The sequence below is a fragment of the Atractosteus spatula genome, chromosome 5 (genome assembly GCF_055471065.1).
Source record: "Atractosteus spatula isolate fAtrSpa1 chromosome 5, fAtrSpa1.hap1, whole genome shotgun sequence".
Classification (NCBI taxonomy): domain Eukaryota; kingdom Metazoa; phylum Chordata; class Actinopteri; order Semionotiformes; family Lepisosteidae; genus Atractosteus; species Atractosteus spatula.
The window spans coordinates 10,350,138-10,371,220 of NC_142710.1; the positions used below are offsets into that span (position 1 = coordinate 10,350,138).

General features: G+C 59.9%; 1 protein-coding gene across 1 annotated transcript; it reads left to right on the forward strand.

Moving 5' to 3' along the window:
• The first annotated feature begins 1,442 nt into the window (after positions 1–1,442).
• On the forward strand, positions 1,443–16,035 carry LOC148834048 (serine/threonine-protein phosphatase 4 catalytic subunit B). The gene is made up of 9 exons (XM_088917360.1): positions 1,443–1,702; positions 5,569–5,789; positions 7,113–7,164; positions 7,736–7,786; positions 8,319–8,420; positions 8,977–9,150; positions 12,430–12,556; positions 12,648–12,837; positions 14,512–16,035. The coding sequence occupies exons 2-9, from the start codon at positions 5,692–5,694 to the stop codon at positions 14,639–14,641; spliced, it is 924 nt and encodes a 307-aa protein (XP_088773486.1). The 5' UTR covers positions 1,443–1,702; positions 5,569–5,691; the 3' UTR covers positions 14,642–16,035.
• The last annotated feature ends 5,048 nt before the right edge of the window (positions 16,036–21,083 follow it).

Here is a 21,083-nt window from a genome sequence, read left to right on the forward strand (position 1 = left end):
TCTCTGGACAGCCAGGTCAGCCTGTGTCCAGTGTGTGTGTCCAGGCTGTGGTCACTGAGTCTGTCCTCTCTGGACAGCCAGGTCAGCCAGGCTCGTTCTTTCTGCACCAGTACCAGCAAAGGGCTTTTTGCCTGCTGGCCCGCAGGGGAGTTTGTGTCAATCTGTCCTGAACAGCCTTTCCTTGACAGACCCCTGCTCCACCTGCAGAGAGAGGAGACCCCCCCCCCTCCAGTTTGTACCCCACTCTGTACCCCCAGGGGCGTCTGCACCGCCTCCTCGCCTGCAGAGAGAGGAGACCCCCCCCCTCCAGTTTGTACCCCACTCTGTACCCCCAGGGGCGTCTGCACCGCCTCCTCGCCTGCAGAGAGAGGAGACCCCCCCCCTCCAGTTTGTACCCCACTCTGTACCCCCAGGGGCGTCCGCACCGCCTCCTCGCCTGCAGAGAGAGGAGACCCCCTCCCTCCAGTTTGTACCCCACTCTGTACCCCCAGGGGCGTCTGCACCGCCTCCTCGCCTGCAGAGAGAGGAGACCCCCTGACCCCCTCCCTCCAGTTTGTACCCCACTCTGTACCCCCAGGGGCGTCCGCACCGCCTCCTCGCCTGCAGAGAGAGGAGACCCCCCGAACCCCTCCCTCCAGTTTGTACCCCACTCTGTACCCCCAGGGGCGTCTGCACCGCCTCCTCGCCTGCAGAGAGAGGAGACCCCCTGACCCCCTCCCTCCAGTTTGTACCCCACTCTGTACCCCCAGGGGCGTCCGCACCGCCTCCTCGCCTGCAGAGAGAGGAGACCCCCTGACCCCCTCCCTCCAGTTTGTACCCCACTCTGTACCCCCAGGGGCGTCCGCACCGCCTCCTCGCCTGCAGAGGGGCTGAGGCTCAGCTCCGGCGCCTTTCGGGCGGGCTGACGTCATCCCCGCCCTTGTTGCGTCATTTCCTGCCCCCTCCCCGGCACGGGGCTCGAGGCTCGCGGCTCCGGCGCCACCTTGTGGTTGTTCTCGCCCGTGGGAGCAAGAGCGAGAAAAAAGACTTTTCTGCCTTTTTTGTTTGGAACTGCAATTTTTTAACATGTTGTTGTTGTTGTTGTTGTTTTTAATTTTTCCCAAAATGGAAGAAGGCGCGGAGAGCTCGCCATACTAACAGGGCTGTAAGGATGAACACCCCTGGCTTTTCTTAAGCAAAAAAAACACAAACAAAACCCGATTCTCCTGCGTGCTCCGTGGTTTATAAAGGAATGGGGTTCAGGTGGCGCTTCAGGCCCGAACCCCTGAACCTCGAATGAGCGAGCTCGTTCACTAACCAGCGCCGCTGCGGGCTGTTAGCAATTATAACAGGAGGCGGGGGGCTGCCGGCGGTGAGCGTTAATGACCAGAGCGCATGTAAGAGGGAGGAGGAGGAGCCGCCGAAACCACAGCCCGTCGGCCGCCGCCGCCAATCCTTGTTCTTGCGCGTCCCCGGACGAGTGCCCGTGCCCGGGAGCGAGCCTCGCTCCCGACACCGGAAGCCCTGCGTGCGCGCCGCCGCCGCCGCCGCCGCCGCGCGTCCCCGAGGGCGGAGAGGAAGCGGAGCTCCAGCCGGCCGAGCGCAGCGGGGAGACAGACGCGGATCTGCGCACGACCGGCCTCCCGACTCCCGGACAGAGACGAGTCCGCCGCTATCGGTGCTGCTGCTGCTGCTGCTCCCCTGCCGGCCCCTGGACGCCGAGGTAACGCCGCTCCCCGGGTGCCGAGGGGTTTCTGAGCCGGTCTGTGTGTGTTGGGGGGCTGGCGGCGGCGGCGGGCCCGGGGGGGTCGAGCCGCTCCCCGCTCCCCGCTCCCCGCTCCCGGGCCGCCGGGCTGGAGGGCCGCTGCTGGAGCGGAGCGGAGCGCCCTGGGCCCCCGGCCGGGCCGCAGCGGCGAGCCGGGCCCCGGCGGAGGGGGGGACAGGCCGGGCGGAGGCGGCGAGGAGGCCGAGCGGAGCCGCTCCAAGATGGCGCCGTGAGGCCGCCCGGCTCGCGAAGCCCCGGGGCGGGAGAGCGCGGGAACGCGCGCGTGTACGCGTGTGTGTGTGTGTGTCCCGCCGCCGGCACTGGACCGGGCCGAGACTGGACCTGCAGCCGGACCCGGCCGAGCCGAGCCGAGCCGGCGGGTCTCCTCCTCCTGCTGCTGCTGCTGCCGCCCGGCTGTCTGGGAGACGCGGTGTTTACCGGAGTGTGGAGGGGCGGGCCGGTACTGGTCCCGGGACGGGCGGGCTGGCCGTGGTTCTTGAAAGAGAAAAGAGCCGGACAGCGGGGTGTGTGGAGGGTGATCTGCCGTGCGGTGGTCGGGGACGGGGGGACTGGGGCTGTGTTGATCCGTCGTCTTGACTCGCCTGCCCTGCAGAGCAGATTTCTCCAGCCGGGACAAAGTAAAGTCCCGGCGGTCTGTCTGTCTTCCTGGGTCTGCCCCATTCCTAGTGAGTGTTCAGTGTGTCTGGGGTCTGTGTGTGTGTGTGGAGAGCCCCTCACAGCGCAGGGACTGATCTCCTCTACCTGTGAGGAGCCCCTGCTCTCCTGCTGCCCCTCCTGCTGGGGTGTGTGTGTGGAGAGCCCCTCACAGCACGGGGACTGATCTCCTCTACCTGTGAGGAGCCCCTGCTCTCCTGCTGCCCCTCCTGCTGGGGTCTGTGTGTGTGGAGAGCCCCTCACAGCGCGGGGACTGATCTCCTCTACCTGTGAGGAGCCCCTGCTCTCCTGCTGCCCCTCCTGCTGGGGTCTGTGTGTGTGGAGAGCCCCTCACAGCGCAGGGACTGATCTCCTCTACCTGTGAGGAGCCCCTGCTCTCCTGCTGCCCCTCCTGCTGGGGTCTGTGTGTGTGGAGAGCCCCTCACAGCGCAGGGACTGATCTCCTCTACCTGTGAGGAGCCCCTGCTCTCCTGCTGCCCCTCCTGCTGGGGTCTGTGTGTGTGGAGAGCCCCTCACAGGGCAGGGACTGATCTCCTCTACCTGTGAGGAGCCCCTGCTCTCCTGCTGCCCCTCCTGCTGGGGTCTGTGTGTGTGTGGAGAGCCCCTCACAGCGCAGGGACTGATCTCCTCTACCTGTGAGGAGCCCCCGCTCTCCTGCTGCCCCTCCTGCTGGGGTCTGTGTGTGTGGAGAGCCCCTCACAGCGCGGGGACTGATCTCCTCTACCTGTGAGGAGCCCCTGCTCTCCTGCTGCCCCTCCTGCTGGGGTCTGTGTGTGTGTGGAGAGCCCCTCACAGCGCAGGGACTGATCTCCTCTACCTGTGAGGAGCCCCTGCTCTCCTGCTGCCCCTCCTGCTGGGGTCTGTGTGTGTGGAGAGCCCCTCACAGCGCAGGGACTGATCTCCTCTACCTGTGAGGAGCCCCTGCTCTCCTGCTGCCCCTCCTGCTGGGGTCTGTGTGTGTCTGGAGAGCCCCTCACAGCGCAGGGACTGATCTCCTCTACCTGTGAGGAGCCCCTGCTCTCCTGCTGCCCCTCCTGCTGGGGTCTGTGTGTGTGGAGAGCCCCTCACAGCGCAGGGACTGATCTCCTCTACCTGTGAGGAGCCCCTGCTCTCCTGCTGCCCCTCCTGCTGGGGTCTGTGTGTGTGGAGAGCCCCTCACAGCGCAGGGACTGATCTCCTCTACCTGTGAGGAGCCCCTGCTCTCCTGCTGCCCCTCCTGCTGGGGTCTGTGTGTGTGTGGAGAGCCCCTCACAGCGCAGGGACTGATCTCCTCTACCTGTGAGGAGCCCCTGCTCTCCTGCTGCCCCTCCTGCTGGGGTCTGTGTGTGTGTGGAGAGCCCCTCACAGCGCAGGGACTGATCTCCTCTACCTGTGAGGAGCCCCTGCTCTCCTGCTGCCCCTCCTGCTGGGGTCTGTGTGTGTGGAGAGCCCCTCACAGGGCAGGGACTGATCTCCTCTACCTGTGAGGAGCCCCTGCTCTCCTGCTGCCCCTCCTGCTGGGGTCTGTGTGTGTGGAGAGCCCCTCACAGCGCAGGGACTGATCTCCTCTACCTGTGAGGAGCCCCTGCTCTCCTGCTGCCCCTCCTGCTGGGGTCTGTGTGTGTGGAGAGCCCCTCACAGCGCAGGGACTGATCTCCTCTACCTGTGAGGAGCCCCTGCTCTCCTGCTGCCCCTCCTGCTGGGGTCTGTGTGTGTGGAGAGCCCCTCACAGCGCAGGGACTGATCTCCTCTACCTGTGAGGAGCCCCCGCTCTCCTGCTGCCCCTCCTGCTGGGGTCTGTGTGTGTGGAGAGCCCCTCACAGCGCAGGGACTGATCTCCTCTACCTGTGAGGAGCCCCTGCTCTCCTGCTGCCCCTCCTGCTGGGGTCTGTGTGTGTGGAGAGCCCCTCACAGGGCAGGGACTGATCTCCTCTACCTGTGAGGAGCCCCTGCTCTCCTGCTGCCCCTCCTGCTGGGGTCTGTGTGTGTGGAGAGCCCCTCACAGCGCAGGGACTGATCTCCTCTACCTGTGAGGAGCCCCTGCTCTCCTGCTGCCCCTCCTGCTGGGGTCTGTGTGTGTGTGTGTGGAGAGCCCCTCACAGCGCAGGGACTGATCTCCTCTACCTGTGAGGAGCCCCTGCTCTCCTGCTGCCCCTCCTGCTGGGGTCTGTGTGTGTGGAGAGCCCCTCACAGCGCAGGGACTGATCTCCTCTACCTGTGAGGAGCCCCTGCTCTCCTGCTGCCCCTCCTGCTGGGGTCTGTGTGTGTGGAGAGCCCCTCACAGCGCAGGGACTGATCTCCTCTACCTGTGAGGAGCCCCTGCTCTCCTGCTGCCCCTCCTGCTGGGGTCTGTGTGTGTGGAGAGCCCCTCACAGCGCAGGGACTGATCTCCTCTACCTGTGAGGAGCCCCTGCTCTCCTGCTGCCCCTCCTGCTGGGGTCTGTGTGTGTGGAGAGCCCCTCACAGCGCAGGGACTGATCTCCTCTACCTGTGAGGAGCCCCTGCTCTCCTGCTGCCCCTCCTGCTGGGGTCTGTGTGTGTGGAGAGCCCCTCACAGCGCAGGGACTGATCTCCTCTACCTGTGAGGAGCCCCTGCTCTCCTGCTGCCCCTCCTGCTGGGGTCTGTGTGTGTGGAGAGCCCCTCACAGCGCAGGGACTGATCTCCTCTACCTGTGAGGAGCCCCTGCTCTCCTGCTGCCCCTCCTGCTGGGGTCTGTGTGTGTCTGGAGAGCCCCTCACAGCGCAGGGACTGATCTCCTCTACCTGTGAGGAGCCCCTGCTCTCCTGCTGCCCCTCCTGCTGGGGTCTGTGTGTGTGTGGAGAGCCCCTCACAGCGCAGGGACTGATCTCCTCTACCTGTGAGGAGCCCCTGCTCTCCTGCTGCCCCTCCTGCTGGGGTCTGTGTGTGTGTGGAGAGCCCCTCACAGCGCAGGGACTGATCTCCTCTACCTGTGAGGAGCCCCTGCTCTCCTGCTGCCCCTCCTGCTGGGGTCTGTGTGTGTGTGGAGAGCCCCTCACAGCGCAGGGACTGATCTCCTCTAGACTCGGAGCCAAACGGTCTGGGCTGGGCTGTGCAGGGGAGCTTTTCGCTGAGCTCAGCTGGAACAGTGTGGGAGTCTGATCTAACCTCTCCTCTCCTCTCCTCTCCTCTCCTCTCTCTCCCCCCCCAGGTCGTGCTCCCTGCTGGTCTCTCTCTCTCTCTGTGGTGTGCGAGTGTGTGTGTGTGAGTGAGTGTGCGCTCAGGCGCGCACGCTCGCTTGTGTGTGTGTGTCTCGGCGTGTCGGCGCTGAGCCATGGGTGACATCAGCGACCTGGACCGGCAGATCGACCAGCTGCGCAGGTGCGAGCTGATCAAGGAGAACGAGGTCAAGGCCCTGTGCGCTAAGGCCAGGTGAGTCACCCCTGACCCCTGACCCCCGACCCCCGCCCGGCAACAGGCTGCGTCGGAGGGGGTTACGTCTGCTCCTGTGCGAGTGTCCCGTAGTAACCCGAGAGGTCCGGTTCTGGTCCCGGGACAGACAGGCTGATAGGGGTGCTGCGTCTGCTCCTGTGCAGGTGTCCCGTAGTAACCCGAGAGGTCCGGTTCTGGTCCCGGGACAGACAGGCTGACATCTGCTCCTGTGCGGGTGTCCTGTATTGACCCGAGAGGTCCGGTTCTGGTCCCGGGACAGACGGGCTGACGTCTGCTCCTGTGCGGGTGTCCTGTATTGACCCGAGAGGTCCGGTTCTGGTCCCGGGACAGACAGGCTGATAGGGGTGCTGCGTCTGCTCCTGTGCAGGTGTCCTGTATTGACCCGAGAGGTCCGGTTCTGGTCCCGGGACAGACAGGCTGATAGGGGTGCTGCGTCTGCTCCTGTGCAGGTGTCCTGTATTGACCCGAGAGGTCCGGTTCTGTTCCCGGGACAGACGGGCTGACGTCTGCTCCTGTGCGGGTGTCCTGTATTGACCTGAGAGGTCCGGTTCTGGTCCCGGGACAGACAGGCTGATAGGGGTGCTGCGTCTGCTCCTGTACAGGTGTCCTGTATTGACCCGAGAGGTCCGGTTCTGGTCCCGGGACAGACAGGCTGACATCTGCTCCTGTGCGGGTGTCCTGTATTGACCTGAGAGGTCCGGTTCTAGTCCCGGGACAGACAGGCTGATAGGGGTGCTGCGTCTGCTCCTGTGCAGGTGTCCTGTATTGACCCGAGAGGTCCGGTTCTGGTCCCGGGACAGACGGGCTGATAGGGGGGCTGCGTCTGCTCCTGTGTGAGTGTCCCGTATTGACCCGAGAGGTCCGGTTCTGGTCCCGGGACAGACGGGCTGATGGGGGGGCTGCGTCTGCTCCTGTGTGAGTGTCCCGTATTGACCTGAGAGGCCCGGTTCTGGTCCTGGAGGGGTCGGTCTGTGTAGGGAAGTTCAGATCCGGTCCTGGACGGGTCAGTCTGTTAAGAGGTCCTGGTCCTGGAGGGGTGGGTCTGTCGAGAGGTTCTGCTTCCGGGGGGTCAGTCTTTCAGGGGGTTCAGGTCCAGGTCTGGTTCCGGAGAGGTGGGTCTGTCGAGAGGTTCTGGTGCCGGAGGGGGTCAGTCTTTCGGGGGGTTCTGGTCCAGTTCTGGTTCCGGTGGGGTGGGGTCTGTCAGGGGGTTCAGGTATGGTTCTGGTCCCGGAGGGGTGGGTCTGTGTCAAGAGGTTCTGGTCCCGGAGGGTCTGTCAGTGACCGGTGCCTCACTCGTTTCAGGGAGATCCTGGTGGAGGAGAGCAACGTGCAGAGAGTGGACTCGCCCGTCACCGTGAGTAACCGCACCGCCGTCGGCGCGCGGGCCTGGGCGCGGCCTCAGCCGGGAGAGGTGGGGCTCTGCGCTCGCGGGCTCGAGCTGCGCCTCTCCGCCAATCGGGGCAGGGCCGCGGGGAGGGGCTGCGCCTCTCCGCCAATCGGGGCAGGGCCGCGGGGAGGGGCTGCGCCTCTCCGCCAATCGGGGCAGGGCCGCGGGGAGGGGCTGCGCCTCTCCGCCAATGGGAACGTGGCAGTGGGGAGGGGCTGCGCCTCTCCGCCAATCGGGGCAGGGCCGCGGGGAGGGGCTGCGCCTCTCCGCCAATGGGAACGTGGCAGTGGGGAGGGGCTGCGCCTCTCCGCCAATTGGGGCAGGGCCGCGGGGAGGGGCTGGGCCTCTCCGCCAATCGGGGCAGGGCCGCGGGGAGGGGCTGCGCCTCTCCGCCAATGGGAACGTGGCAGTGGGGAGGGGCTGCGCTCTCGCCCGGTGGGTGCTCAGCTGTGTCGTCTGCGAGGAGCGCGAGAGGGGTCGGGCGGGGGGCCCGTCTCTGCCGGAGGCTCCTCATGCTCCTCTCTCTGCTCTCCCCCAGGTGTGTGGCGACATTCACGGCCAGTTCTACGACCTGAAGGAGCTGTTCAGGGTGAGTCTGTCTCTGTCTGTCTCTGTCTGTCTCTGTCTGGTCGCCCGTGGGTTTGCAGGGGTTCAAGACGGACCCGTTCAGTAGTTCACAACTGATCCGGGTGTCAGGGTATCAGCTTGTTCCACACCCCCACTCCCCTCTGTGTACAGTAGTGTCTCCTGTCCTGACTGGAGTGTCTCACCCAGCTGTGTCCTGAGAGAAAAGTCAGGGTCTCGGCTTGTTCCACACCCCCACCCCTCTCTGTGTACAGTCGTGCCTCCTGTCCTGACTGGAGTGTCTCAACCACCTGTGTCCTGAGAGAAGTCAGGGTCTCGGCTTGTTCCACACCCCCACCCCTCTCTGTGTACAGTCGTGCCTCCTGTCCCGAGTCGGGATGAGCCTCCTGTTCTCAGTGTGAGGTGCTCTTCCCCTGTGTCTCCCGTCGGTGTCCTCCGACTCCCTGGGCTGGCGGTCGGTGACCCTGACGGTCCTTGAGCGGGGTCCCCCCCCCCCCCCCCAGCTGTGCCCTCATGCGTCTGCTCTCCCCCCGCAGGTAGGGGGCGATGTTCCCGAGACGAACTACCTCTTCATGGGCGACTTCGTGGACCGGGGCTTCTACAGCGTGGAGACCTTCCTGCTGCTGCTGGCGCTGAAGGTACGGACCGCTACCCCCGACCCCCTCCAGGACCGGACCCCTACCCCCGACCCCCTCCAGGACCAGGACCGCTACCCCCGACCCCCTCCAGGACCAGGACCGGACCGGTACCCCCGACCTCCTCCAGGACCAGGACCGGTACCCCCGACCCCCTCCAGGACCAGAACCGGACCAGAACCCCCGATACAGCCTGATCGCTCCAGCACCAGAACCCCCCAATATAGACAAGACCCTCCAGGACCAGAACTGGACCTGAACCCCCCCATGCAGACCAACACCTGCAGGACCCCTCCTGGTCCAGAACCAGACCAGAACCCCCCGACACAGACCGATCCCTCCGGGCCCAGAACCGGACCTGAACCCCCCGACACAGACCGACCCCTCCGGGCCCAGAACCGGACCTGAACCCCCCGACGCAGACCGACCCCTCTGGGCCCAGAACCGGACCTGAACCCCCCGACACAGACCGACCCCTCCGGGCCCAGAACCGGACCTCCCTGCGGTCCCGGTGTGTGCGTGTGCGTCGGTGTCGACCCCTCTCGCTCGCTCCCCGCAGGTGCGGTATCCCGACAGGATCACGCTGATCCGAGGGAACCACGAGTCCCGCCAGATCACGCAGGTCTACGGCTTCTACGACGAGTGTCTGCGCAAGTACGGCTCGGTGACGGTGTGGCGCTACTGCACCGAGATCTTCGACTATCTCAGCCTGTCGGCCATCATCGACGGAAAGGTGACCAGCTACACCCCCTCTCAGGGCAGTGTTCATGTGCTGGAGTGTCCAGTCAGTGTGTGTGTATTAACCCCTCTCTCTCTCAGTGCAGTGTTAATGTACTGGAGTGTCCAGTCAGTGTGTCTGTATTAACCCCTCTCTCTCTCAGTGCAGTGTTAATGTACTGGAGTGTCCAGTCAGTGTGTGTGTATGAACCCCTCTCTCTCTCAGTGCAGTGTTAATGTACTGGAGTGTCCAGTCAGTGTGTCTGTATTAACCCCTCTCTCTCTCAGTGCGGTGTTAATGTACTGGAGTGTCCACTCAGTGTGTGTGTATGAACCCCTCTCTCTCTCTCTCAGTGCAGTGTTAATGTACTGGAGTGCCCAGTCAGTGTGTGTATTAACCCCTCTCTCTCTCAGTGCAGTGTTCATGTACTGGAGTGTCCAGTCAGTGTGTGTGTATGAACCCCTCTCTCTCTCTCAGTGCGGTGTTAATGTACTGGAGTGTCCAGTCAGTGTGTCTGTATTAACCCCTCTCTCTCTCAGTGCAGTGTTAATGTACTGGAGTGTCCAGTCAGTGTGTGTATTAACCCCTCTCTCTCAGTGCAGTGTTAATGTACTGGAGTGTCCAGTCAGTGTGTCTGTATTAACCCCTCTCTCTCTCAGTGCAGTGTTAATGTACTGGACTGTCCAGTCAGTGTGTGTATTAACCCCTCTCTCTCAGTGCAGTGTTAATGTACTGGAGTGTCCAGTCAGTGTGTCTGTATGAACCCCTCTCTCTCTCTCAGTGCAGTGTTAATGTACTGGAGTGTTCAGTCAGTGTGTCTGTATTAACCTCTCTCTCTCTCAGTGCAGTGTTAATGTACTGGAGTGTCCAGTCAGTGTGTGTGTATTAACCCCTCTCTCTCTCAGTGCAGTGTTAATGTACTGGAGTGCCCAGTCAGTGTGTGTATTAACCCCCCTCTCTCTCTGTGCAGTGTTAATGTACTGGAGTGTCCAGTCAGTGTGTGTGTATGAACCCCTCTCTCTCTCTCAGTGCAGTGTTAATGTACTGGAGTGTCCAGTCAGTGTGTGTATTAACCCCTCTCTCTCTCTCAGTGCAGTGTTAATGTACTGGAGTGTCCAGTCAGTGTGTCTGTATTAACCCCTCTCTCTCTCAGTGCAGTGTTAATGTACTGGAGTGTCCAGTCAGTGTGTGTGTATTAACCCCTCTCTCTCTCAGTGCAGTGTTAATGTACTGGAGTGTCCAGTCAGTGTGTGTGTATTAACCTCTCTCTCTCTCAGTGCAGTGTTAATGTACTGGAGTGTCCAGTCAGTGTGCCTGTATTAACCCCTCTCTCTCTCAGTGCAGTGTTAATGTACTGGAGTATCCAGTCAGTGTGTCTGTATTAACCCCTCTCTCTCTCTCAGTGCAGTGTTAATGTACTGGAGTGCCCAGTCAGTGTGTGTATTAACCCCTCTCTCTCTCAGTGCAGTGTTCATGTACTGGAGTGTCCAGTCAGTGTGTGTGTATGAACCCCTCTCTCTCTCTCAGTGCAGTGTTAATGTACTGGAGTGTCCAGTCAGTGTGTCTGTATTAACCCCTCTCTCTCAGTGCAGTGTTAATGTACTGGAGTGTCCAGTCAGTGTGTCTGTATTAACCCCTCTCTCTCTCAGTGCAGTGTTAATGTACTGGAGTGTCCAGTCAGTGTGTGTATTAACCCCTCTCTCTCAGTGCAGTGTTAATGTACTGGAGTGTCCAGTCAGTGTGTCTGTATTAACCCCTCTCTCTCTCAGTGCAGTGTTAATGTACTGGAGTGTCCAGTCAGTGTGTCTGTATTAACCCCTCTCTCTCTCAGTGCAGTGTTAATGTACTGGAGTGTCCAGTCAGTGTGTCTGTATTAACCCCTCTCTCTCTCAGTGCAGTGTTAATGTACTGGAGTGTCCAGTCTGTGTGTATTAACCCCTCTCTCTCTCAGTGCAGTGTTAATGTACTGGAGTGTCCAGTCAGTGTGTCTGTATTAACCCCTCTCTCTCTCAGTGCAGTGTTAATGTACTGGAGTGTCCAGTCAGTGTGTCTGTATTAACCCCTCTCTCTCTCAGTGCAGTGTTAATGTACTGGAGTGTCCAGTCTGTGTGTATTAACCCCTCTCTCTCTCAGTGCAGTGTTAATGTACTGGAGTGTCCAGTCTGTGTGTATTAACCCCTCTCTCTCTCAGTGCAGTGTTAATGTACTGGAGTGTCCAGTCAGTGTGTCTGTATTAACCCCTCTCTCTCTCAGTGCAGTGTTAATGTACTGGAGTGTCCAGTCGGTGTGTCTGTATTAACCCCTCTCTCTCTCAGTGCAGTGTTAATGTACTGGAGTGTCCAGTCAGTGTGTCTGTATTAACCCCTCTCTCTCTCTGTGCAGTGTTAATGTACTGGAGTGTCCAGTCGGTGTGTATTAACCCCTCTCTCTCTCAGTGCAGTGTTAATGTACTGGAGTGTCCAGTCAGTGTGTCTGTATTAACCCCTCTCTCTCTCAGTGCAGTGTTAATGTACTGGAGTGTCCAGTCTGTGTGTATTAACCCCTCTCTCTCAGTGCAGTGTTAATGTACTGGAGTGTCCAGTCTGTGTGTATTAACCCCTCTCTCTCTCAGTGCAGTGTTAATGTACTGGAGTGTCCAGTCAGTGTGTCTGTATTAACCCCTCTCTCTCTCTCTCTCAGTGTTACTGTACTGGAGTGTCCAGTCAGTGTGTGTGTATTAACCCCCCTCTCTCTCAGTGCAGTGTTAATGTACTGGAGTGTCCAGTCAGTGTGTCTGTATTAACCCCCCTCTCTCTCAGTGCAGTGTTAATGTACTGGAGTGTCCAGTCAGTGTGTGTGTATTAACCCCTCTCTCTCTCAGTGCAGTGTTCATGTACTGGAGTGTCCAGTCAGTGTGTGTGTATGAACCCCTCTCTCTCTCAGTGCAGTGTTAATGTACTGGAGTGTTCAGTCAGTGTGTCTGTATTAACCCCTCTCTCTCTCAGTGCAGTGTTAATGTACTGGAGTGTCCAGTCAGTGTGTGTGTATTAACCCCTCTCTCTCTCAGTGCAGTGTTAATGTACTGGAGTGTCCAGTCAGTGTGTGTGTATTAACCCCTCTCTCTCAGTGCAGTGTTAATGTACTGGAGTGTCCAGTCAGTGTGTCTGTATTAACCCCTCTCTCTCTCAGTGCAGTGTTAATGTACTGGAGTGTCCAGTCAGTGTGTGTGTGTATTAACCCCTCTCTCTCTCAGTGCAGTGTTAATGTACTGGAGTGTCCAGTCTGTGTGTATTAACCCCTCTCTCTCTCCTGTAGATATTCTGTGTGCACGGTGGCCTCTCTCCCTCAATCCAGACTCTGGACCAGATCCGGACCATCGACAGGAAGCAGGAGGTGCCCCACGACGGGCCCATGTGTGACCTCCTGTGGTCCGACCCTGAAGGTGAGGATCTGAGAGACGGGGGCAGGGGAGGGGGGGGCGCTGAGCCGGTCGGTGTGTCTCTGCTAACCCCCCCACCCCTCCCCCCCCCCAGACACGACGGGCTGGGGCGTCAGCCCGCGGGGCGCGGGGTACCTGTTCGGCAGCGACGTTGTAGCACAGTTCAACGTGGCCAACGACATCGACATGATCTGCCGGGCGCACCAGCTGGTGATGGAGGGGTACAAGTGGCACTTCAACGAGACCGTGCTGACCGTCTGGTCGGCCCCCAACTACTGCTACAGGTGGGTCCCCCCCTTTCTCCCTCTCTCTGTAGCTCCAGTGTGGGGGTGCAGGGGGGCTCCTGTGTCTGTAGTGACCCCCCAGTCTCTCTCTGTAGCCCCAGTGTCTGGGTGCAGGAGGGGCTTCTGTGTCTGTAGTGACCCCCCAGTCTCTCTCTGTAGCCCCAGTGTCTGGGTGCAGGAGGGGCTCCTGTGTCTGTAGTGACCCCCCAGTCTCTCTCTGTAGCCCCAGTGTGGGGGTGCAGGGGGGCTCCTGTGTCTGTAGTGACCCCCCAGTCTCTCTCTGTAGCTCCAGTGTGGGGGTGCAGGGGGGCTCCTGTGTCTGTAGTGACCCCCCAGTCTCTCTCTGTAGCCCCAGTGTCAGGGTGCAGGAGGGGCTTCTGTGTCTGTAGTGACCCCCCAGTCTCTCTCTGTAGCTCCAGTGTGGGGGTGCAGGGGGGCTCCTGTGTCTGTAGTGACCCCAGTCTCTCTCCCTCTGTAGCCCCAGTGTGGGGGTGCAGGGGGCTCCTGTCTGTAGTGACCTCCCAGTGTGGGGGTGCAGGGGGGCTCCTGTCTGTAGTGACCCCCCAGTCTCTCTCCCTCTGTAGCCCCAGTGTGGGGGTGCGGGGGGCTCCTGTCTGTAGTGTCCTCCCAGTGTGGGGGTGCAGGGGGCTCCTGTCTGTAGTGACCCCAGTCTCTCTCTGTAGCCCCAGTGTGGGGGTGCGGGGGGCTCCTGTCTGTAGTGACCCCCCAGTCTCTCTCCCTCTGTAGCCCCAGTGTGGGGGTGCAGGGGGGCTCCTGTCTGTAGTGACCCCCCAGTCTCTCTCTGTAGCCCCAGTGTGGGGGTGCAGGGGGGCTCCTGTCTGTAGTGTCCTCCCAGTGTGGGGGTGCAGGGGGCTCCTGTCTGTAGTGACCCCAGTCTCTCTCTGTAGCCCCAGTGTGGGGGTGCAGGGGGCTCCTGTCTGTAGTGACCCCCCAGTCTCTCTCTGTAGCCCCTGTGTGGGGGTGCAGGGGGCTCCTGTCTGTAGTGACCCCCCAGTCTCTCTCTGTAGCCCCAGTGTGGGGGTGCAGGAGGGGCTCCTGTCTGTAGTGACCCCGGTCTCTCTCTGTAGCCCCAGTGTGGGGGTGCAGGGGGGCTCCTGTCTGTAGTGACCCCAGTCTCTCTCTGTAGCCCCAGTGTGGGGGTGCAGGGGGGCTCCTGTCTGTAGTGACCCCAGTCTCTCTCTGTAGCCCCAGTGTGGGGGTGCAGGGGGGCTCCTGTCTGTAGTGACCCCAGTCTCTCTCTGTAGCCCCAGTGTGGGGGTGCAGGGGGCTCCTGTCTGTAGTGACCCCGGTCTCTCTCTGTAGCCCCAGTGTGGGGGTGCAGGGGGGCTCCTGTCTGTAGTGACCCCAGTCTCTCTCTGTAGCCCCAGTGTGGGGGTGCAGGGGGGCTCCTGTCTGTAGTGACCCCAGTCTCTCTCTGTAGCCCCAGTGTGGGGGTGCAGGGGGCTCCTGTCTGTAGTGACCCCAGTCTCTCTCTGTAGCCCCAGTGTGGGGGTGCAGGGGGGCTCCTGTCTGTAGTGACCCCGGTCTCTCTCTGTAGCCCCAGTGTGGGGGTGCAGGGGGGCTCCTGTCTGTAGTGACCCCAGTCTCTCTCTGTAGCCCCAGTGTGGGGGTGCAGGGGGGCTCCTGTCTGTAGTGACCCCAGTCTCTCTGCAGGTGTGGGAACGTCGCTGCGATCCTGGAGCTGGACGAGCACCTGCAGAAGGAGTTCATCATCTTCGAGGCTGCGCCCCAGGAGACGCGGGGGATCCCCTCCAAGAAGCCCGTCGCCGACTACTTCCTGTGACCCCCAGACCCCCCCCGTCCTCTCTCTCACCCCCCTACCCCGGCCCTGCCTGTCTTCCAGCCTGCGGCCCCTCTCTGTGCCTGGGGCGTAGGGGGCAGCAGCAGGTGTGGGGGCGCCCCTGTCTCTCTCTCTGCTGAGGTGGGGGGGGGCGGTGTGGGGGTGCCCCTGTCTCTCTCTCTGCGCTCGGTGGGGGGGGGGCGGGGCGGTCCTGTCCCGGGGCACAGAGGAGGACCCTGCTCTGAGGTCTCCTCACCAGCAGGGCGGCGCTGTTTCCACTGGTTCAGTCGCCAGCTGACCCACCCGCCTGCACAGGAGGACTGACGGGGCAGTCCCAGTGACCGCTGGAGACGCCCCAGTCCCCGGCTGTCCCCCTGACTGACTGACTGACTGACCGCTGGAGACGCCCCAGTCCCCGGCTGTCCCCCTGACTGACTGACTGACCGCTGGAGACGCCCCAGTCCCCGGCTGTCCCCCTGACTGACTGACTGACTGACTGACCGCTGGAGACGCCCCAGTCCCCGGCTGTCCCTCTGACTGACTGACCACTGGAGACGCCCCAGTCCCCGGCTGTCCCTCTGACTGACTGACCACTGGAGACGCCCCAGTCCCCAGCTGTCCCTCTGACTGACTGACCACTGGAGACGCCCCAGTCCCCAGCTGTCCCTCTGACTGACTGACCACTGGAGACGCCCCAGTCCCCGGCTGTCCCTCTGACTGACTGACCACTGGAGACGCCCCAGTCCCCAGCTGTCCCTCTGACTGACTGACCACTGGAGACGCCCTAGTCCCCGGCTGTCCCTCTGACTGACTGACCACTGGAAACGCCCCAGTCCCTGGCTGTCCCTCTGACTGACCACTGGAGACGCCCCAGTCCCCGGCTGTCCCCCTGACTGACTGACTGACCGCTGGAGACACCCCATTCCCCGGCTGTCCCTCTGACTGACTGACCACTGGAGACACCCCATTCCCCGGCTGTCCCTCTGACTGACTGACTGACCACTGGAGACACCCCATTCCCCGGCTGTCCCTCTGACTGACTGACTGACCACTGGAGACGCCCTAGTCCCCAGCTGTCCCTCTGACTGACTGACTGACCACTGGAGACGCCCTAGTCCCCAGCTGTCCCTCTGACTGACCACTGGAGACGCCCTAGTCCCTGGCTGTCCAGCCTTGTGTTTGGGATGGACCTCGGAGACTCCTGCTCTTCCTCGCCGTCGTGCGTGAACCCTGAGGGACCCTCCCCTGCACCCCGAACCCCCCCCCCCCCCCCCCCCCACCCGGAACCAGACTGGATCTCTTTCTTCTGACCAATCGCTCTTTGTAGGACTTGTCGTTGACTTTTATTATTGATCTGGAAATAAACTCTGTACTTTGTCTTTTTGTAAAAAAGCCAAGAAGGGAGATCTGTGTCTTTACTGCTGCGCCCTCGGCCGTGCCCCCTCGGTCCCTCCTCGCGCCTCCCGGGTTCGATACAGGGGTCAGCGGCGCGTCGAGTGTCCACGCTGAAATTGAAGGTACCCCACACCCCTTCTCCCCCAAAAAAACCCTTAATTGGCCCGTTAATTGGATTTGAAATGAAGCTCGTTAGGTGTTTTCTGGCCCGACAATCTGGAGGCGAAGCTTGCGTTGCGGGTCGGGTGGAGGTCCCAAAGGTCGTTGTTCAGCTGGGGTGAGGGGTTCTCCAGGGACGAGAGAGCTCTGGACCCCCTCTAGTGTCTCACCTGAGGGGATCGCTGCGCCCCCAACTAGACGAGCAGGAAGTGAAGACAAAAGTTACCTGCTCAATTTCTCATCCTGTCGCCACTAATTGGGCTAATTAGTGACCTCAGACTGCAAAACGTCTTCATAGGTCACTGTCCCCTGATCGAATTCACTGTCACACTCCTACAGAGACTGGGGGTCTGTTTATAGCTCCCCGTCCTGAGCGAATTCACCGTCACTCCTACAGAGACTGGGGGGTCTGTTATAGCTCCCCGTCCTGAGCGAATTCACTGTCACTCCTACAGAGACTGGGGGTCTGTTATAGCTCCCCGTCCTGAGCGAATTCACTGTCACTCCTACAGAGACTGGGGGTCTGTTATAGCTCCCCGTCCTGAGCGAATTCACTGTCACTCCTACAGAGACTGGGGGTCTGTTATAGCTCCCTGTCCTGATCGAATTCACTGTCACTCCTACGGAGACTGGGGGTCTGTTATAGCTCCCCGTCCTGATCGAATTCACTGTCACTCCTACAGAGACTGGGGGTCTGTTATAGCTCCCCGTCCTGAGCGAATTCACCGTCACTCCTACAGAGACTGGGGGGTCTGTTATAGCTCCCCGTCCTGAGCGAATTCACTGTCACTCCTACAGAGACTGGGGGTCTGTTATAGCTCCCTGTCCTGATCGAATTCACCGTCACTCCTACAGAGACTGGGGGTCTGTTATAGCTCCCCGTCCTGATCGAATTCACCGTCACTCCTACAGAGACTGGGGGTCTGTTATAGCTCCCCGTCCTGAGCGAATTCACCGTCACTCCTACAGAGACTGGGGGTCTGTTATAGCTCCCCGTCCTGATCGAATTCACTGTCACACTCCTACAGAGACTGGGGGTCTGTTATAGCTCCCCGTCCTGATCGAATTCACTGTCACTCCTACGGAGACTGGGGGTCTGTTATAGCTCCCCGTCCTGATCGAATTCACTGTCACTCCTACAGAGACTGGGGGTCTGTTATAGGTCCCCGTCCTGATCGAATTCACCGTCACTCCTACAGAGACTGGGGGTCTGTCATAGCTCCCCGTCCTGATCGAATTCACCGTCACTCCTACGGAGACTGGGGGTCTGTTATAGCTCCCCGTCCTGATCGAATTCACTGTCACTCCTACAGAGACTGGGGTCTGTTATAGCTCCCCGTCCTGATCGAATTCACTGTCACTCCTACAGAGACTGGGGTCTGTTATAGCTCCCCGTCCTGATCGAATTTACCGTCACTCCTACAGAGACTGGGGGTCTGTTATAGCTCCCCGTCCTGATCGAATTCACTGTCACTCCTACAGAGACTGGGGGTCTGTTATAGCTCCCCGTCCTGATCGAATTCACCGTCACTCCTACGGAGACTGGGGTCTGTTATAGCTCCCCGTCCTGAGCGAATTCACTGTCACACTCCTACAGAGACTGGGGTCTGTTATAGCTCCCCGTCCTGATCGAATTCACTGTCACTCCTACAGAGACTGGGGTCTGTTATAGCTCCCCGTCCTGATCGAATTCACTGTCACTCCTACAGAGACTGGGGGTCTGTTATAGCTCCCCGTCCTGATCGAATTCACCGTCACTCCTACAGAGACTGGGGGTCTGTTATAGCTCCCTGTCCTGAGCGAATTCACTGTCACTCCTACAGAGACTGGGGGTCTGTTATAGCTCCCCGTCCTGATCGAATTCACTGTCACTCCTACAGAGACTGGGGGTCTGTTATAGGTCCCCGTCCTGATCGAATTCACTGTCACTCCTACAGAGACTGGGGGTCTGTTATAGGTCCCCGTCCTGATCGAATTCACCGTCACTCCTACAGAGACTGGGGGTCTGTTATAGGTCCCCGTCCTGATCGAATTCACTGTCACACTCCTACAGAGACTGGGGGTCTGTTATAGCTCCCCGTCCTGATCGAATTCACTGTCACTCCTACCGAGACTGGGGGTCTGTTATAGCTCCCTGTCCTGATCGAATTCACTGTCACTCCTACAGAGACTGGGGGTCTGTTATAGCTCCCCGTCCTGAGCGAATTCACTGTCACTCCTACAGAGACTGGGGGTCTGTTATAGCTCCCCGTCCTGAGCGAATTCACCGTCACTCCTACAGAGACTGGGGGTCTGTTATAGCTCCCCGTCCTGATCGAATTCACTGTCACTCCTACAGAGACTGGGGTCTGTTATAGCTCCCCGTCCTGATCGAATTCACCGTCACTCCTACAGAGACTGGGGTCTGTTATAGCTCCCCGTCCTGATCGAATTCACCGTCACTCCTACAGAGACTGGGGTCTGTTATAGCTCCCCGTCCTGAGCGAATTCACTGTCACTCCTACAGAGACTGGGGTCTGTTATAGCTCCCCGTCCTGATCGAATTCACTGTCACTCCTACAGAGACTGGGGGTCTGTTATAGCTCCCCGTCCTGATCGAATTCACCGTCACTCCTACAGAGACTGGGGGTCTGTTATAGCTCCCCGTCCTGAGCGAATTCACTGTCACTCCTACAGAGACTGGGGGTCTGTTATAGCTCCCCGTCCTGAGCGAATTCACCGTCACTCCTACAGAGACTGGGGGTCTGTTATAGCTCCCCGTCCTGATCGAATTCACTGTCACTCCTACAGAGACTGGGGTCTGTTATAGCTCCCCGTCCTGATCGAATTCACCGTCACTCCTACAGAGACTGGGGGTCTGTTATAGCTCCCCGTCCTGATCGAATTCACCGTCACTCCTACAGAGACTGGGGTCTGTTATAGCTCCCCGTCCTGATCGAATTCACTGTCACTCCTACAGAGACTGGGGGTCTGTTATAGCTCCCCGTCCTGAGCGAATTCACCGTCACTCCTACAGAGACTGGGGGTCTGTTATAGCTCCCCGTCCTGAGCGAATTCACCGTCACTCCTACAGAGACTGGGGTCTGTTATAGCTCCCCGTCCTGAGCGAATTCACTGTCACACTCCTACAGAGACTGGGGGTCTGTTATAGCTCCCCGTCCTGAGCGAATTCACTGTCACTCCTACAGAGACTGGGGTCTGTTATAGCTCCCCGTCCTGATCGAATTCACTGTCACTCCTACAGAGACTGGGGGTCTGTTATAGCTCCCCGTCCTGATCGAATTCACTGTCACTCCTACAGAGACTGGGGGTCTGTTATAGCTCCCCGTCCTGAGCGAATTCACTGTCACTCCTACAGAGACTGGGGGTCTGTTATAGCTCCCCGTCCTGATCGAATTCACCGTCACTCCTACAGAGACTGGGGTCTGTTATAGCTCCCCGTCCTGAGCGAATTCACTGTCACACTCCTACAGAGACTGGGGTCTGTTATAGCTCCCCGTCCTGATCGAATTCACTGTCACTCCTACAGAGACTGGGGGTCTGTTATAGCTCCCCGTCCTGAGCGAATTCACTGTCACTCCTACAGAGACTGGGGGTCTGTTATAGCTCCCCGTCCTGATCGAATTCACCGTCACTCCTACGGAGACTGGGGTCTGTTATAGCTCCCCGTCCTGATCGAATTCACTGTCACACTCCTACAGAGACTGGGGGTCTGTTATAGCTCCCCGTCCTGAGCGAATTCACCGTCACTCCTACAGAGACTGGGGGTCTGTTATAGCTCCCCGTCCTGAGCGAATTCACCGTCACTCCTACAGAGACTGGGGGTCTGTTATAGCTCCCCGTCCTGATCGAATTCACCGTCACTCCTACAGAGACTGGGGTCTGTTATAGCTCCCCGTCCTGAGCGAATTCACTGTCACACTCCTACAGAGACTGGGGTCTGTTATAGCTCCCCGTCCTGAGCGAATTCACTGTCACTCCTACAGAGACTGGGGGTCTGTTATAGCTCCCCGTCCTGAGCGAATTCACTGTCACTCCTACAGAGACTGGGGGTCTGTTATAGCTCCCCGTCCTGAGCGAATTCACTGTCACTCCTACAGAGACTGGGGGTCTGTTATAGCTCCCCGTCCTGAGCGAATTCACTGTCACTCCTACAGAGACTGGGGTCTGTTATAGCTCCCCGTCCTGAGCGAATTCACCGTCACTCCTACAGAGACTGGGGGTCTGTTATAGCTCCCCGTCCTGATCGAATTCACCGTCACTCCTACAGAGACTGGGGTCTGTTATAGCTCCCCGTCCTGAGCGAATTCACTGTCACACTCCTACAGAGACTGGGGTCTGTTATAGCTCCCCGTCCTGAGCGAATTCACTGTCACTCCTACAGAGACTGGGGGTCTGTTATAGCTCCCCGTCCTGAGCGAATTCACTGTCACTCCTACGGAGACTGGGGGTCTGTTATAGCTCCCCGTCCTGATCGAATTCACTGTCACTCCTACAGAGACTGGGGGGTCTGTTATAGCTCCCCGTCCTGATCGAATTCACCGTCACTCCTACAGAGACTGGGGGTCTGTTATAGCTCCCCGTCCTGATCGAATTCACCGTCACTCCTACAGAGACTGGGGGTCTGTTATAGCTCCCCGTCCTGATCGAATTCACTGTCACTCCTACAGAGACTGGGGGTCTGTTATAGCTCCCCGTCCTGAGCGAATTCACTGTCACACTCCTACAGAGACTGGGGGTCTGTTATAGCTCCCCGTCCTGAGCGAATTCACCGTCACTCCTACAGAGACTGGGGGTCTGTTATAGCTCCCCGTCCTGAGCGAATTCACTGTCACACTCCTACAGAGACTGGGGGTCTGTTATAGCTCCCCGTCCTGAGCGAATTCACCGT

What these genes read in the sequence shown, in the direction of transcription:
- LOC148834048 (XM_088917360.1), top strand. Translation starts at nt 5,692, where the DNA reads ATGGGTGACATCAGCGACCTGGACCGGCAGATCGACCAGCTGCGCAGG. An exon ending in ACCTGAAGGAGCTGTTCAGG is followed by an intron (nt 7,787 to 8,318) that starts GTGAGTCTGTCT and finishes CTCCCCCCGCAG; the next exon opens with GTAGGGGGCGATGTTCCCGA. An exon ending in TGCTGCTGCTGGCGCTGAAG is followed by an intron (nt 8,421 to 8,976) that starts GTACGGACCGCT and finishes CGCTCCCCGCAG; the next exon opens with GTGCGGTATCCCGACAGGAT.